The 18,823-nt window shown below is 42.4% G+C and overlaps 1 protein-coding gene across 4 annotated transcripts in view; it reads right to left on the bottom strand.

The window, feature by feature from the left end:
* Window positions 1-18,823, bottom strand: part of XYLT1 (xylosyltransferase 1) — a 176,826-nt gene that overhangs the window by 27,342 nt on the left and 130,661 nt on the right. For all 4 annotated transcript variants that reach the window (XM_086854859.1, XM_086854857.1, XM_086854860.1 and 1 more), the window contains 2 exons: window positions 13,066-13,146; window positions 1,142-1,358 (listed from right to left, as the gene is read on the bottom strand). In XM_086854859.1, coding sequence (XP_086710985.1) covers window positions 1,142-1,358; window positions 13,066-13,146 — 298 coding nt within the window. The remainder of the gene's footprint in view (window positions 1-1,141; window positions 1,359-13,065; window positions 13,147-18,823) is intronic.

Here is an 18,823-nt window from a genome sequence, read left to right as displayed (position 1 = left end):
GTAAGATCTATAAATAACCAGCATAGCATTAGCATGGCTGGCCCCCAAATAATCCCCCTACCCTTTTTAATGTTAAATGACAGCCCAGTGAATATGGATTTTATGCTTGAACTGTTTGGTTAAACCCATAAAGGCATCCATTCTCATTCAAGCGAGAGGGGGGAAAAAAACCCTACCCAATTACCCATTGCCCTATGTCCTTTTATAGCAATACAGGAATTTCTATAGATAATGGATGAAAAGGTTATCAGAGTAGAGAAAAAAGGTGATTTTTAACAGAAAAGGGATTAAAAGAAGATTATGCAACATGTATGTGGAATAATAAACCTCTGTCAAAAGATAACAATTGCTGTGCTCCACCACAAGCTAATGAGCCTAGATTTGCAAGATTGGTGTCACCCATCCCTCAAAATGTTCAGGAGCCAAGGCAGTTATGGGTTTAAAGGCAGTTATCAGCTCTTCCTTGGCTGGCTGACTGCTGCAGCCTGTGGAGCAGAGGCTGGCAATCAGGGGAGCAGTGTACCTGCTGGGGCAGGTGTAGCACAGGCTGCCAGCCACGGCTCTGTGCTCTCCCTGCAGACAGCACACATTCCTGACACACTGCTGCACGCCAGGCACAGCCCCACACTGCTGTGCACTCCCCTTCTGCATCACTTGCAGCCAGAGCAACTCCTGAGTGATCAAAATGATTTGTGACTGTGCCTTCTAGCTGAGTTTTGAACAGAACAATAAACCTTTGTTTGCAGGGTTTATATTTTTAAAGAAAAGCACTGGATAATAGCAAGGAAAGCTACTTATGAAGACAATTCGCCATCTCTAATATCCTTCAAAAGCTTTGTGCAGGAACAATTTGCAAGCAAAGGGCAGCTGGATTTTTGGTTGTTCAGTTACAGATTAATAGGCTTAGAGGTACAAAACAAAGCCACTCTGCAAAAAAAGTCCCACAAACAAACAAAGCAATAAACAACTGCAAAAGATGTTCTAACCCTAAAGGGCTTACTCATCACTGAAGTAAAATTTTCATTACCCACTGTGGGGTGCTGCAAAGCCCAGTGACATCAGGTGAAAGCCCCTCTGCTCAGATCTTTGGCACAAACATCGCAGGTTTGAACACAGAGAGGGATTCTCTGCATTCACATACCTCGGCAGGAAGCAGTGTGTAAGAGTAAAACCTCTTCATCTTTGTCACCAGATCATCGTTGGAAAAAGTGACATATTCCACAAACTTCCTGTTCAGGAGGAACCAGTCTGACCCTCCATCGACTGTGATTCCCTCTGGGATCTTGCGGTCCCCCAGGCGCCACATGTGCGTGTCGCACTCCAGGAAGAGCCGATCCAGCCCTTGTTTCCTGATAAATCTGAGGCAATGCAAGAGGAGACATTAAAAGTTAATTTGTATTTTGTTATCATCAGGAGCTTTAGAAATAAAAAGCTACTTTCTCAAACAAAAAAGGATCAAAAGGTCACTTGTTTATATTTCTGTTCTACTCATAAATAATGTAGAGAGATTTAATAAATAATTGATCAGTTATATGTTCAGTTACAGAGACAAAGGTCAACAGATTGCTTTTAAACATCATTTACACCTTGTGCTGTCCTAAGGCTATGCAGGTGACAGAGCTCTAGGGCAGGGCAGTCCATAATTTTAATTAACTCTGAATAAACCACTGCAGAAGAACTGCAACATGAACAGGAACTGAACATAGTCTTCTCTCTCTAAATAAATTCAGTTTTTAAAAAACGGGAAATGTACATAAAGGTAAAATGCCCAATTTTCTCCTATGCTATCATTTCATTAATTTTTCTATAGGGATATCACCAATTAGGAAGAAATACCATTGTACTGGTCTTTGCTGTAGATTGAGCAAGTCTGCTCCATTTTCAAGTCTCTGGGGAACAATGTTTTGTTATTGCTGAACCATGAATAAAAGGAGCAACCACAGAACTGCAAAGTTATGGAAATGAATTATCTGAGACCAATAGAAGAGAAGAAAAGCTGGGAAATCAATCTGTGTTTGAAAACACTTTGGACTGGATGCTCACTCATATTTTGAGATGGTCTGATCCAGGTTTCTGTTACTCCATTTGGGAATGATTTCCCTGGAGGAGAAGCAGGGAGCCGTGAATTAGCACTGAGGGGCACTGAGCACATCCACCCCCTTGGATGTGAGCACTGGACACATCCCTCATGTTCTGAGCAGTAATAAATGCTCTTCACACTACAGCAACCCACAGCCCCAGCCCTCTCTGGGAGCAGGACCTGCAGGGTAACAGCAGCTGAGAGGGGCACAGCCTCCCTGTTCTGAACCACACACAGCTGTGCCAGGATGGCTCAGGATTAGCAAGTCAAGTGATATTTCAGTGGTCCTCAAACCCATGCTACTGAAGGAAAGGGAAAAGAATAAAAGTTAAGGAACAATAAACACCAGAGCTTTCTGGAGTCCTGCATCTGCAAACATGAGCATTAACCCCGTAGGCCAATCCCTGGTTCAAGTTCTGTTCTATACCAATCAAGGAACTGAGATGCAATTATGAAATGGTGCATATTAATTTTCAAAAAGACCATAAATGACTTCAGGGTCTATGTCCTACTGATAGCTATGTCTCTTTTCACAGTATGAGAAGAGCTCCTCTGTTAACACAACAGTGCTGAAAACGCCTAAATGAGAGTTGAGAAATTTTTCTTTCCATGAACAAGTTTCTAATTTCATGTTCCATTATGAAGGATAATAGAGAAGTCTTGCAATTTTAATGCAGTGCTCTGGAATGTAATCTTCAAATTCAATATTTATGCAGTTATCTCCAAATCAAATATTAATGTGCCTGAAAGTTTGGTCATTTATTTATTTCTCTTCAAAACTAAATGCTCATTAGAGTTAATTATTTTAAGAAAATAACAGAACTTCATCGACTATATTTAAATAGGAACAGAAAGTTCTTTTTCCATGAAGTAATTTCTTTCAGCTGCTATCTCTACCAATTTATCATCCTTTACTCTCCCTTTCAAACAGAAGGTTATTTGACTGCAATAGAAACCCTCAAACAAAAAAACCCACCTGGCTATTTCAAAAACTGCTGCACATAGAAACTGCCTCAGCCTGTATGACACGACAGCTCCCAGCTCCCTGGGACTACAACAGCTTCAGCCTGCTTGTCTGAACTCAGCAGCAGAGGAGCACGACCACACTCGAGATGAGAAGGTCCCAGCAAATCCTGACTCACAGCTTCATGTTTTCCAAAATAGTTAACAGGCTCCTTTTTTCTATACATGCACAGTTCTATGGGCTTTTTGAGCCAATGGCTTGGAAAAGCAAATCTCAGGATATGGAGTGAAATAAGCCAGTTCCTGGAAGTACAGCTGTTTTCACAACAAACCTCAGCACCCAGATCTTATACAGCTGGGTCAGTAGAAGCAAATAATTGTACTTTCTAATCACTCACCCTCCAGCAAGGCAGCACAGCCCAACTGAAGAGCTGCACTGCCTTTAGAGATCTCCAAAGAAATTACCTTTTCCTTGTGCTTCTTGAAACCCTCCTAGAAACATCACAGCAGGTTCCAGATATATAACAGCTGAGCAGAGAGCAGGTGCTCTTCAAAGGATCACCTTACTGAGCCTCTTCACACACAGTCACTACACCTCAGTGGAATAAGGCATTAGCAAAGCAAATCATTTCTGTGGCCTACCAAGCAATGATTTGTACAAGAGGCTGGGAAGACACAGCTCTCCACTGGGAGATTGCTTGTGTTCATTTATGTTCCCTGGGATCCAAGAGGACCAAGTGTATTTCAGATCTGCTGGGAGCTAAATAGGGGGAGCTGCTGGCACACAGAGATGAACTGCAACCAAAGAGGAAAAGGTGGATGAGGCTCCCTCTTTCCCCTCCAGGCTCTCTTCTAGGATGACTGATGCTCCCAGCTACTCCAGCAATAGTGATTTGGGCACTCAGGCAGGCAAGAACTTTAAGCATATTGAATACTGCCTGAGGGAAGGGGAAAGGGGTATTTGTATGCCACATAGGCCTTTTCAAGAAATGAAAAACTTTTGAACACTAGAAACAGTTCATAAAGATTCTTGACTAGCCATCCAAGAATGATTGCAGCCACCTCTGAAAAGGAAGATAGGAAGATGGAGGGCAAAAGCATGACCCTACTGATTTGTTTCTAGTCTTTTGCTGTATTTCATTAGTTTCTGGTTATGCTCAAGGGAATACCAAAACAGTAGATTTTATAAAGCCAGGCTAAGCTTCAGAAAGAGCAAATGAAATGCAAAAATAGAGGGTGTTTTTCCCCTTGTCTTTCTCTCTTGGGTCCCACAAAACAGCTTGCAGATAACTCCCAAATTAAAAGTAGGAAAAAAAAAATAAAAATACTTAGGAATAGCATTTTCTTAATCTTAGTCATTGTGAAAAAATTCAGGTGCTTCCTGTCACCCTGAACATCAGGTAAGACTGGCACACCTCTGCCAGCCACAAATGCACTGGCCAGGACAGTGACATCCAACTGAACCAAGGTATGGCAGCTGAAGACAACTGGCCTTTTTTCTAATCTATAAAAAAAACAACAGGAGGAAAATAACAATGATAGGAAAAGAGTCAACCAGGAGAAAATAGAATTAAAATAAGACTAAGGTTAAGAAAAGCATGCCATTCTGCCTTAGTTCATAGAACACTCAATCTAAGACATCTTATGCTTCCCCTTATCAATTTTAATTCTTCCTAAAGAGCCTCCAGCTTTGAGGGCCTGGGATTACACTCAAAAGTACAGGAAACATGGGATATTAAGGTGTGTTGTCACTTGAGCTCAGCAGTCAGACACAGACACACATGAAAGGTGCCACTGTGCCCCGTGTGTGGATGCAGCCTCACAGTTTACACGGTTCTAGAGTTATTTTTATACTTTGCTAAAATCCTCTACTGCCTACAGCACGTGGTCTGTCACTGGGTATAGATGTCAGGCCAGGCAGCTCATGATTGCAGCCCAGCTCAGAGAACTCCTCTTACTTTGGAGTTTATTTAAATATTTATAAATGCATTTCAGACAAGATTCTAGGACTGTGTAACACATAAAGCATTTGTAACTTGTGTAGCACATACTCCTACAACATGAGTATAAACACAGCTCAGCTTTCATGATATGTTCCAACTGCTGATAAATATTGTCCCACACTTACTTAATATCAATTCAAATCCCAGTTAAATATCCTCCTTTTGCATAGTTTTCTCCAAGGGACACTGCAAACCACAGCAATTTGTAGAAACCCCTGCTCCTGAATGCTGTGCTTACACAGTACGTAAGTCAGAGAGTTTGTTGTTTTTTGTTTCCTGAAGTTTATGAATGAGTAAAACTTCCTAAAGTATTGGAGGCTTTCAGATTGCTATATGCCATTTACCAGTAACTTTATCACTAAAAGGTTTTTTTTTCTGGAAAGAATATATTTTTTAAGGTGAAAAGGTTTCTTCCTAAATGTTTCCTGTTTCTGGCCTCTTGCCTAGGAAACCACCCATTGACATTTCACTGTTAACCAGGTGCACTTACCCAGGACCTCATCACCATTACTCAGGATTTAACAATAAAAGCTATGAATAAAAGCTACAAAACTCCAGTGAGACAATTCCTCACAAGTCCAAAGCCAATGTCAAAGCAAGAATCTGTAGGGCTGGGGGATCCACTGGCATCATGTCCATGTTTTCCTGAGTGTATATGGACAAGCTCAGCATGCTTTTTATCTGTTCCTCTTTTAATTGTCTTCAGAGAAAAATTTGAGGAATAAAGTCCATTTCAGTGCAAAAAGGCAAGTAAATATTTTTACAGATGAGAAATGTGAGAGTCACTTGCCATCAGTGTTTGCACAGCCACCCTGCAAACACCTACCAGAGTCAATCAGTTGGGAAGCACAAAACAGTAATTTGCAGTTTAGGTGACCAACTAGAAAGCACTGAACAATAATTTGACAATCTTGAGTGCAACAGTTGCAAGAAGTAATTTGTGAGCAATCTCTAGGCTACCATACATCTCCATAAACCAGGCACTGAAAAATCCTTCACAATAAACAGATTAATGAATCCCAAACCTGTGCAGGGCAGAATCATTCCCTGCCTGCTCAGGGTGGAAATCCTGGCCCCCACTGAGTATTTGGAGTCCAGCTGACCCTGATTTCATTCCATTTCCATGAGTAGCTCTATTCCACCAAGGGTTAAACAATATTTACAACACCTGAAATAATTAACAATTGGCTATTTCAACACAATGTTTATATGGTGCCAGATACTCATCTGTTGCTCTAAGGATAGGATGTTGCAGTATGTTTCCTGAGACCTCTTCCTGTCCTGCTGAAAGCCTCCAGGGCTGATCCCCCACTCCCAAAATGGAGTTGAAGCTTGAAAAGGGGAGCAGTGTCAAGCAGAAATAGCACCTACTTAGTCTGTCAAGATGAGGAAGATTTCTACCCAGTGTGACACACATCATGTGGAAAGCACAGAACAAACAATTTCTGCTGTTTCAAAAGGCCTTGAAAATAACTCTCAGTACAGACAGAAATGATGGAAGAAAAGAGAAAGAATAATTGTAATTTGCTTTTCAATGTGCTTTAACTATAGCATCCTAAATGCAATTGCTATGTGGTCAAAAATGTTATGAGTGCAGAATTCTTATCTTTTGTTAATTCCCCTACTCAGAAGAAAATATTTAAATACATTACTATCTCAACAATCCCCCAAAGCTTTAATGCCAATGCAGAAACAAACATCAGCCATATCAGAAAGAATTTCTCTCTTGACTGAATTTGCTCTAGTAAGATTGGTGTTATTTCCTGATCGGGCTTATTTCAGGAGAAAAAGCCAAAGCCATAAATAAGCACACAAATTAAAATGCTTTAGCAGTTTTGCCCACTGTGCTGAATGCTCAGGAGTTTCCAAGGAACACAGGGAAATCTTACTTTTAAATGTGATTAGTGTTTGCCCCCCGTACCCCTGCATGTCCCACAAGAGAGCAGAAGACCCAGGTGACCCAGCCACCAGAAGAAAGACAGAGCTGAGAGATGCAGTTTGTGATGTTTGTCCCTGGAGCTTCTCTGGGTCTGCAGAACCTGAACAGCAACTCATGGGAACAAGGAGCTCTACTGGAAGGATTTTTTGACAGTCCATGTTACCACAGTTGTTTTCAGTGTGTGTTAAAAATGAAAGAAACATTTCAATGTATGTTTTATGTTCAGTGTGCATTTAAACCTGGGGCAGATTACTGCTGCCACACACACTGGGCAATAGAAAGTTTAGATCATTTACAGTGCAGCAAAAATGGTACAGTAATTTGAATATCTCTTTCAAGATACAAGTTCACCTTGAAATATTATGTTCAGTGTGTCCCTTCTCAATCAATTGCATCTTTATGGAAGCCAAGCAGCCATGGCACTTAGGGTATTCCACATGAGATGCTGTTGGAAGCTGATGAATACACACATTTTATCTGGTCATTATTCTGTCTATAAAGATATGATTAGACTTTTCAAGCTTACAATAGGTACCTCATGCTATATAATTTGTTTCTGCTTCTTTCATATGTAATCTTCCCAGAATAGCCATTTAATACTTTAGTCCTAACATATCTTTGCCTTTTATTTAGAAGAAATTTCTCATTATTCTTTCTTCTTCACCACCTTTTCCTACACATCATCTTCCACTGGTTTTGAAAAACTATATTTTCCACCTTCTCTCTTTCAAAGGTGAAGTCTCTTTTTCAGAGAAAGTCTTAAAAAGCCTCAATGTTTCTCAATATTTTAATGTTGCAGGCCAGGGAGCAAAATGAAAAAAAACCTTTAAAATTCTTTTAGTTGCAGGAAACTTTCTAACTCTATTTTTGCAGTAATGACTCTACCAGGAACTGTCTTGTTTTGTCAACAGTTCCATGCATTTCCTTGTGAGCATAAAGCTCAACAGAGAGACTGTCAAAGATTTTCCTGTGGATTTCTTTTCCCCACTTTTCACTTACATGGCATCTTTTAAGCAACACTGAAACAGCTTTTAGAATGAAAATGAAATGGCTTCCTCTCAGCATCAAGGAAGCCACAACTCAGGTGATTCTGTTTCTTTTGATACTAAATAAGCAAAACTGCAGATGATAGCATGCAGAGATGTAACGTGAACTCACCACAGACAGATTCAATGATATGAAACCTGGCGTTTTGCCATCTGTCTCTAGTAAATGTCTTCTCTGGGAGTTTCTTGTCTCCTCACTGCCTTTCTAGTGACTGAGGGCAAGTGTGAGTCCCTTCTATAAAGGTTTTCAAGCTTCCAAATCTGACCACTGACCTGTGGGTACACCAGGGCCAACAACATCTGTGCAACTTAAAATGATGTTTCCTGTCATGACCATTTTTTGAAGTGTCTCAGGACCTCAGATGACAGGGCTGTTTACATGGCTGCAAATGAAGTGTGCTGCTCAATGTTCTCAGATAGCAAGAAGATTCCTGATTATTTTACCAGTATCTCAATTTTCATCTCCTTCCTAATTCTGTCCTTGCCCCATAAAGTATGGCTACTTCAAACCTTCTCACTTAAAGCACCTTCCTGAACCAGCAGATGATCTTGCTTGTACACTCTTAGAACAAAGAACATCCTCCTTAGTCCCACATCAAGACTTATGGCTGGTTTTGTTTCTCTTTGCATTGACAGCTTAGAGCACTGTTTTCCAAAACTGAGCAGAAATAAAAGCCCTACAAGGAGGTGAATTGTCAAGCTGAAGCAGTAAAGGCTTTATGGCTCCCCTAATGCTTAGCATAAAGCACTAAGAACATCTGAAAGTTAGCTGTAATGTCTACATTTTTTAAGTGCAGTCTCTTTGCAGAGAAGATGCATGTTGCTATTTCAGTCGCTACACTTCTCATGCAACTGTTGGGCTGAACTACTTCCAAGCAAAAAATAGATCTTAGTCCATGTGCTCCAGAATACTCAAGTGTTCTAAAAAATTTAGCAAAAAAAGTATGAGGCTGAGGTTAATTTGTGCCAAAGGAACCACCAAATATGTTACATGAGCAGCAGTGTAAGTGCTGCTAGGACATGTGGTTAAAGTATTCCAACAGCAGAGATAATTAATCCATTTTTTCCCCCTAGTATTTGGGTACTTACTGGGCAATTCACCAGTGCAATACACAACAGTGTTTACTGTGTGATCCATTTTCTTAACTGACCACCAAACCCCCACCAGCCCCATGTAGAGCACACAACAAACAGCGTGTGCCACTGGGGATAAAGGCATGTCTGAAACGGGGTGAAACAGATGTGTGCCAGCACTGGAGATTTTGGGAATGTGCTCCAGTCCTTCAGTAGCTAAGGTTTCTTCTCCAGCCTCTGAGAACGGGGATGGGATTGTGATGCTCCTGGGTACAGTTCACCAACACCTCTAAAATTATCTGGAACCCAGAAACCAGAAAGGGAACAACACAACTGCAAAGAACAGCAGTAATGAGAAGAAAAAATCAGCAGAAGAATATGGACACATCCCAAAACTCGAAGGGTCTTTTCTTTAGCTATTAGTATTTTGTCTATGAGCTCAAGATTCCTCTAAGATTTAGCATCCAGCCTTCTCAGCATGTTTACAGTTTCCCAAATGACTTCTGTGGAGAGCTTTCCATACAATCCTTTACATACAATACCCTTTTCCTGCCTGTCATTGAAGATGTCACATTTGACTGTCTTTATATTTTTTAATACATCCAAAAAGTGCTGCTCCTGCCAAAAAAGAAAAAAATCTTCTGCATGTTCCAAATTGCATTAACTTATACAACTACCAGGTTATTCACTTGCTTTTAATAGTCTAAGACACTGAAAAGAGGAGGAAATGTGTTGCTCACTAAGCACAACGTAACAAGTCCAGCCACTGTGTGCAATTTCATTTCATACATCCACCTCTGTCAGGAAATAATGCTCCTCCAGCTGAGTGAAGAAGCCATTTTCATGTCCATTCTCTTTGCTGAAGCCACGAAAAGAAAATCAGAGCAATGCACTTTTTCATGACTTTAGCATAACTAAAAGAAAACTTAACTCTATAAAAGGAAGCCTGGTTTCTCTCCTTATTTGGCAGTAAAACATGTTCTGATTGTGAACATGGCATGAATACAAAGTGCACTGTAATTGAGCTGTACAAGCATTTCAGCTTTAAGATGGCACTTCTAATCTTCCTCTGTTGTATGATCCAAAGACCATGATGACTTAAAATTAAGAGTTTTCAGTTGTTTACAAGGCAGACTTAGACAGTTGAAAAGCTTATTGATTAGGTGCCATTATTCATCCACAAATTAACACTATCAGCAAGGGTTATACATTGCTTTCAATTATGTTTAGATGCTGTGCTCCTGTGTTATTAGTTCACATGTTTTGAGAAAAACACCTTGGACCAGCTAAATCATTACTGTACATGGGGCAACAGTAAGCAATAGTTCAGTGTCCCCTCCCTTATTATGGCTTCAATTAGTTGTTTTAAACAAAATATTCTGTTCCAGTGTGTTTTGAGATAGGATATCCAAAGGGAGTTTTCTTCTATTGCCCAATAACATGGACACTGGCCTGTGTTCTAAAAGTTATCCTTTTTTTTCCCTTAACTTTTTGCTGCCAATCCTCAAGGCTGTTGCTTCTCTTCCAGACCTTACTAAGCTCTTGGCCATACCATTCTCTTCATGGGGTATTTCTTTTCCCCTGGGCTGTGACAGGACAAAGCAAGGAGTAAGATTTAAAAGCTGGAAAAATTAATAGGAAAAAGCCCCATTCCTTACTCTTACAATGAGCAAGTCACTGAGTTTAGCTGTGGAAATTCCCCAGGCAAAGGTCACAAGAGGTTGGGAGAATATTGTAAAGCAGCACCACTGCACGCCCTTCTGCTCCCTGGGGACACTGGCTGTGGGACAGGGACATGGGGTGACAGCCTGGGGGGCCTTTGCTCTTGGCTCACCTGCCTGAGCTTGTGGCAGGTATTTCAGCCCAGAGGACTTCACCATTCTGACTACAGGGATAAACCTCAGTGGTATGGGCACAGCTTGTACACCTGGGCACTCAGTGAAAGTCAGGTGGGAATTGTGTCTCAGATGGGGAGAACACTGACCAGTTTAGTCAAGACTGAGTCACTCAAACACTAAACATGAAATATCAGGCTAGAAATCTTCACTTTAGATATTTCTTTCTCATCAGGTGAATGTACAGCTGGAAATTCACAATACAAACAGGGGATAACTACTTTTTGATCAGCTTTTGGAAACAATGGAATTAATTTTTACCCAACACCAGCATTACTCAGAGGCATTTGCAGCTGCTGGCTTGAGTGTGTCTACAGCTGCCTGGGCTGTGCAGGAGGAGGGAAGCCACTCTACCTCCCTGACAGAAAATCTGGGGATGTGCCAAGGGCTAATGTGAAAGGGTCCATTCATCCAGTGGTCAGCAGTGGGAGCACTTATGGGACTCAGGGATTAGGCAACCATGGCAGATAGGGATGGTAAATCTGCACTCATGTCCCAGATCGTGTTCCCTGATACACAGGGAATTTAAGGTAGAAATCCAGGAAACAAAATAAAACATGGTGACATGTTGTAATAAGTGAAAAGGTATTTAGTTGTTTCCACAAAGAGAACCACTGAACTACTAAATGAGTTTGCTATTCCTGTGATGGAAGGACAAATAGCACATTAGCTTATTCCATTATTAAATTAATATCAGCTTAGTGTGTTTAATTGATCTAAATTGTTCTGATCCAGCTGCAGTTGGCATGTTTGAACCAGCCTGATGTTAGTGTGCCATAGTCCATTAGTTATTTTCCTTAGCCAGCTCAGGGAACTTGAAAAGACTCGGGAGCACCAGAGGAGCAAGGAGGCAAGAGACCAGCTGCTTTTCCCTGGTTCTTTCTCTCCTCTTTTCTCCACTAACTCTGCTGTCAATCACTATTGCCAGCTAGAGCTGAGTCTGCCAATCACTCTGACACTCTGCATTTCCCAAACCAGGGACTCTCCTGTGAAAACTGTTGACTTGGCTTAAAATACGACTCCTCACAGGATTATTTTTTACTACCTGCTATAGAATTTGTGCATGCACAAGATGAATGCTCGTGAGGACTTAATTTAAACAGGAACATGACAGAATTGATAAATCTAGTGACAAGAATAGGAATGGCCAAGAAGAGAGAGAGACTTGTGAGTTATTCTGCCTGCCCGCTGTGCTGAACACGCAACTCAGTGTGTCACATTCTCTGGGTACACTTGACATTTTACAGAATAAAGGGAAGACTTGGTGACCCAAGCAGAATAAAACAATATTTTTAGATGCAAAACCACTGGGACTCAGCATATGGAGTTGCTGGAAGTGAAGCAGGACTGCTGTTATGGTACAAAACCAGTAAAAAAGAGGAAGAGCAAAACTTTGAATAAATAGGAAAACAGGACCACTGCAGTCAGGTGGGAAACTTCTTTCATCTGCAGAGGTTGTTAAAAGTCTTTGGAAGATGGTGTTTGGTCACTGCTTTTCTCTCAAACCACAATGGCAAGTTTAAGTATTACTGATGACTGGTGGGAAACACAGCACATTCTCTTCCCCCTGAGACCTGTGCAGGGCAGAAGAAGACGGATTTTGGTTCAAGGACCTCCGAACTTCAGTAGACTATGATAACCTGAGCCACCATCCTCACTCTTACTGGCACTGCAGGCTGCTACAGGCTCCCTCACCCAGGGCTCTGCCTGTGCCAGGCTGTGCTGCAGAGCTCAGCTAACCCAGGTCCTGCTCACCAGTGTGCCTGGGGCCACCTGGGCAGTGTGTGGCTATTGCCACCTGCTCACCAAACATTGATTTGTGCCAAGTCCACAGGGGGATGCAACCTCAGTCTGCTTAGTGCCTCTCTCCCCACAAAGGCATCTCCGACTCTGGGAAGGAGTCACTCTGGGCTGAGAAACAACCATCCTCAGAAAAGGGTTTCCTCCTCATTCACTTCTCTGTCCTGGACTAGGGATTTCTTCAATCAGGTAATTCTGGAAAACCACCACCATACAATAATTCTCAGTGCTTAGTTAACATGAGGTGAGGAAAGGGCCAGCTCACCTTGCATTGTCCCTCCCGTGTGATTTCAAGAAGTTCATATCGCGGTATCTGGACAGGAATGCCACGAGCTGATCATTTGTCCTGTGAGAGAAAGAACAAAAGGTGCACAAATTACACTGTGAAAACCTCTTTGTCTAGAGCAATCTATATATTTATTGTTCTCATTTGGGGATCACTCTCAGACTCTGAAGGAGGTGGTTCCAAACAAAACTTAAATCCTGCTGCTGAACTTCAGTGACCCCCTCTGCTCAGGAAAGCATACATGGAAGGAAGCACAGCTTTATTACACCTTAACAAATTTCTTATCAACCCTTGGCAGGTATTTTAAGCACTATAAGAGAGTATGTGTGAAATAATACTGCTCAACACTTTTTAAGTATGAAAATCCAGCTGCAAGATGACTGCATCGATAGTTCCATTTTACACACTTTGCTAGATATTTCCTAGGGAATTTGGTTCAGCATCTATTGACAATTATTTGTTTTCGTTGTGTAACAGAGAACAGACCAAGGTTGGAATGCATAACGAAAGAGAATTTTGATGTCAAAAAGACAATATAATCAACAGGAACAAAGGAATTTAGAAGGTTAATTCCAATTAGTATGACAAGCAATCTGACACCAGCATTTGCAAAATTTTAGCTGACATGTCCAAGAATGTATTTATGCTTGACAGCTTTTGTGGTCAGTTATTTCTTTAACAATGAAGCAAAAATATTCTGTATTTATCTAGGTCAGCATATTTAGGAAAACTGAATAAATCACATTAAAAAGATCTTAATCTCCTGAATTGCATTCAAACCCACAACCTCATGGATACAATACCATTTAAGCAATGGTCTGTTATGAAGTTGGTGGCAGAAAGACTCAAGATAAAAGAACCATCAATAAAACTGTATTTTGAAAAAAATTCATTATTATAAGCCACAGAAAACCAAGTTAAACCTGAATGTGTTTAACTGTAAAAAAATGTGCTTAAATTCTGGGGTCAGGCTGCAACAACCTGGAAATGTTATCAGCCAAGTAAACTATTTTCATCATCTCATTGACTTTAACTAGACCAAATGAATTATCTGTCAATCAACCATCCTGACAGACAGGACCTGGAGATGCTCCTCCTTTACTCCTTCATGTGAGCTGCAATACCTCCCAGGGTCAGACTGCATCTCAATTTGGCAAACTCAGAAACTGCTTTCTGTGTAGTAAGCTGTGCAGATTTTCACATTTGCTGCTCCAGTGACTCTCCATCTTACTGGGATGAATAGGCATTTAGTGAATTTACTTAGCAATGCTTCCACACGAAATGGTTTCAATGGCTGACATCTTCGGGTGAGTTTCTAGGCAAAAGCTGGCATGCAAAGGTGATCCTTAGAAACATAATCAAGTTTGGAAGTGCTTGAGCTTTAATTTCCTTACAGGATAAAAATCAAATCAACCAAAGTAACAATCCACACCACTCAATAAAACATCATCCTTTCTAGATTGCTCACCAACCTGTATTTTGCTATTCAGCAGTACTCTACCCAGTGTAACAGGACTTGGGGCTGCCACACAAACTTCTCATTGCTCCTCAGTTTTTTAGGTAATTCTTATAAATGCTCAAATGATGATCAATAATTGACATTTTCCCTCTTCTTGAAAACACTGGTGGTATCTTGGTCCTACTTTGAATAATTTTAATTTTTTGTTTTAAAGAACTCATACAGAGTTTTAACCCTTCTCAATTAATATGCTTCTTTTCATGTGTTGACAACATGGAACTAAAACATCATAGTTCCCTTTGGTAAAACTTCCTAGTTAATTGACATTTAGATTTATGCAGTCAACCAATTCTGTGCTCAGCATGGCAGCACACTGAATTTCTATTAAGCTTTCATTCAACATGCTCCTTCTGGCCCCAACATCATGAGGATGCTGCACATCACCTCTGACTTACTCCACCAGAAGACATTAAGAAGAAAATCAAAGGTATTGAACACACCATAGATGTTAATGCATTTGTTAAAATCCTGTTCACCTTTCAGAAAACTTTGCCTTCAGGGGCAGATTTCCTAAATGCCTCTGGCACAGATTGCTGCCACGCTTCTTCACAGAGAGCAGCAGCAGAGTCTCTGCCACGGCAGAGCCTCTGGCACCAGCTACTCCCAGTGCCTCTGGCACTCCTTTGGACAAAGCCTGGAGACATGGGCCCACTTTTTCTCTAAGTAAGGCAATCAAGAACTGAGATTTTCATCACTGGGAGCAACAGCAACTGCACACTGCCAAATTAAACTCTGCTGTAGCTCCACAAATTTCAGGGATAATTCACTGAGCATAAATTTGGCACAAAATCTTTTACTAACTATCACAGTAAAACAGAAAGTAACAAGTGCAACATAGCCTTCCTAAGAAGGAAATAAAGTCATGGGGAGAGGGAGGGTAGTTCATGCTACTGATTAAAAATACACTTATATTACATATCACATTCCTATCAGTTTCCCCAGTGTGTAACACAGCATGAATCAGATTGAGGAAAAAGCCCACTGCAGTTGGTGCCTGAGGCTGGACCTGAGGGATGCATCCACAGCTCCCACTTCCATTTCCTTTTGCTATTAAACTCACTTGGAGGGCAAGGCACCAGGGAGTAGGATTAGCCAGCTGGTTACCTGTATCATTAGCAGGGAGGAGGATGGTGTGAGTGTAGAGAGGCTGAGAGAAAATGGGCATTTTCAGGTGTGCAGCACACAGGGAGAAGAAACACAAAACTAATCCTCCAGTGAGCTCCAAGAGTGGAGAAAGCTTGTGTGTGGGGGAGGGCTGCCATGACAAGATGACAAGTGAAGAAGAGTGATGGGAACAAAGCACATTTGAGCTCACTGATGCAGATTTGGTGCTCAGCAAGGGCAGGGCTGCCAGCTGGGACGGGGGCACCCATCTTCCCCAGCCGCTTGCTGAGGTCACCTCGGTAAGGTCCCACAGCTCCCCTCCTGCAGCAAGGGTGGACAGGGGTGGCAGGGGCACTGTGCCCACCTGCTGAGGTGCCACTCAGCAAAGCTCAGCCACAGGGCTGCACTCAAGGATGGCTGGGCAGGCAGTGGGGCTCCAGATGCTGCAAAAGTGACTCAACCCATGGCACTGCTCAGCTGGGGATGTGGCTGAGCCCCTGGGCTGGGACTTGGGGTTAAGTCAAGATTAGAGTTACAGGACTAAGGGAGAGGCAAAGGTGAGTCCTATATCCAGAAGAAAATTTAGAAGATATTGGCAAAGCAAAGCAAAGTGTGCTACCAGTGTTTCCTCATGAGCAGCCCCTGGCTGGGACTGAGACGTCCCAGGGTGTGAGCAGGCAAACCAGGCACTCATTAAGCACATGCTGAGCATGGCAATAATTTCAGAATATGGCCTGTATGCTGGGGACTGAAATGAAAAACTGGAAGAGAAAGACTGACTTTGTGTTTGCACTGTCTGCCCACGCTGGAGGTCTGTGCAGAGAGCGGTGTGAGCGAGCCCCAGCGCACAGCCACAGCCAGACGTGTGGACAGCAAGAGACACTGCCAGTCTTGCTGGCTTTAAGCAAACCCTCCACCCCTAGGGACTAATCCAAGAAAAGAGCAGAGATGCCCTCAGTCTGCAGCTGGGAAAACAGATTAGGAAAGTCTTTGCAGAATATGAGACAAGAGATTATTACATTTGGAAGATAGTGATGGCTAATAAAAATATTCTGATTCAGCAAGGTACTTTAACACATGGGCAACTTGAAAGATGTAGGGAATAGCAGCCACTTCAATATGATTATTAATATGTCAGAATCTATACAAGTTAATAACAATTTGGCTAAGTTAGATCAAAAGTTCAGGAGCTTTTGGCAGCACAAAACTGGGTATGGAAACAAGATGGTTTGATTCTTTGTAGGAACCAGATGAAGGAAAGAGAACTGCTCTGAGTTTTTAAATTATTCATCTTGATTAACTTAGGGCTATCTAATGACAAGCCTGCTGGCTGCTTCACAGGAGGAGTTAGTGCAGGGAGGGGATTAGCCTGGCCATGGTGAGCAGTGGTGGCAGCAAACACAGCAGTAGCTCTGCCTGGTGTGGGGTGCTGGAGAGGCAGTCAAGGATTACAAAAGCATCTGAGCAGGCAAAAAAAAGAAACACAAAGGCAAAAGTGTTTGGGAGAATAGGGCAAGGAAGCTGATGTGGTTTGAAGCAGCAATGAAGGGCCTTTGAAGCAGGGATGATGAAGGCAAACATACAGTCAGAAGAGGTAAATCAAAACTGTTACAAGTTCTCCCAGTCCCCAAAGCTTTGGCATTTCCAGCCCCCTGACTCATCCCCACAGTTTCCTTTCCCAGGACTCCTGTGACTGTGTGAAGGCACAGCCCTACAGAACCCAGACCTACAGCAACCCCAGCAGCTCTTTGCCAGGAAACTGTTTCTACAAGGTCACTAGAGAAGGGAAAGACTGCAGAGACAAAAGCTGGAATTATGGGGCCAGCTCACCTATTCAGAGTTAAGCATGATATTAATGGTTAACATGGCTAAACACAGTTAAACAGCAGATGTGCACACGAGCCTCAGAGTGGGAGAACTGAATGCCCTCAAATCTGCTACCTTCTTTTCAATAAATTCTTACAGGTACTTAAGCTCACTGATTTCAGTAAGTTATTAATTTCATACTCATTAGATTCTCTTACACATATTGTAGATTATTAGGGCATGCCATCACTACCAAGCCCCCAAGGCAGGAGAGCTTCAGGAGAGTTCCTTGCCTGGTTATTCCTAGCCCGGGGCTATCCCTCTCCCCCTTACACAGGGAGTGCCTGTGCTCAGCCTGGCTCCCCAGCTTCTGCAGCTGCCTGACAGTCCTGCAGCAGGCACAGAGGGGCTGGGGAGGAAGGAGAGCAGCCCAGGAGACAGGGAAGGGGTTTTGCCAATTGCTGCACACACCTGCACAGCACCCAGTGCCCTCTGAAAGCTTCTGCTGGGGCACAGCAGCACTCGTGGCATCTTCCCACTCCAGAAAGGGATCCTGTTCTGGTCCCTCCACCAGGCCAGTTGGCATGAATGTGGGCACAGCAAGTAACTTTGCAAAAGGATGCAACAGACGACAGATTCAACAGAAAAAAACCAAACACCTCCAAAACCTCCTCCTGGAACAGTTACAGCAAGATGATCAACCATGCAAATGCAGCATGAGAATACAGGAAAAAGTTTGCAGGGTTCAGCTTTCAGACCCCAGATGGGCAGCCTGACCCTCTTCCTGGTGCTCCCAAGTCCTCCTGCCTCTTCAAAGGCAACTTAGTGCAAGGGGAGACTCAGCGGAGCCTGACCCGGGCTGAAGGAAGAAAAAACCATCCCAACAAGTTTGCCATCTAAAAATGCAAAGAAAGGGGAAGGATACATTTAGCCTTTGTTATCCATCACAGAACAAGGATTAGCATGGCAGGCCTTTCCCAGCTAAGCTGCTGTAACAACAGCCATTCATAAAACAAACCATAAAAATGAGAACAGCAGATACGATTTCAGAGGCCAACTGCATGAGGAAGGCTCCGGGTGACAGGTAATATCTCTGCTTTTACTACAGTGTTGTCTTAAATGGCTTGTTTTGTCTTTCTAGTCAGGTTTAATGGAGGAACAAGATAATGGAAGAAAACTATTGCCTTAGCAGCTCAGCTCGCTGGAGTACTTGGGAGATCAGAGCTGTGCTCCAGCACCAGCACTGGGAATTCACACCTGTGCGTTTCAAAGTGTCAGCCCGCTGAATTTGGATGCTGCAGGCACTGA

This window comes from Cyanistes caeruleus, chromosome 17 (assembly GCF_971803275.1).
Source record: "Cyanistes caeruleus chromosome 17, bCyaCae1.hap1.1, whole genome shotgun sequence".
Classification (NCBI taxonomy): domain Eukaryota; kingdom Metazoa; phylum Chordata; class Aves; order Passeriformes; family Paridae; genus Cyanistes; species Cyanistes caeruleus.
Note: the sequence above shows the minus strand (reverse complement) of the source record. Positions and strands in the feature narration are given on the sequence as shown.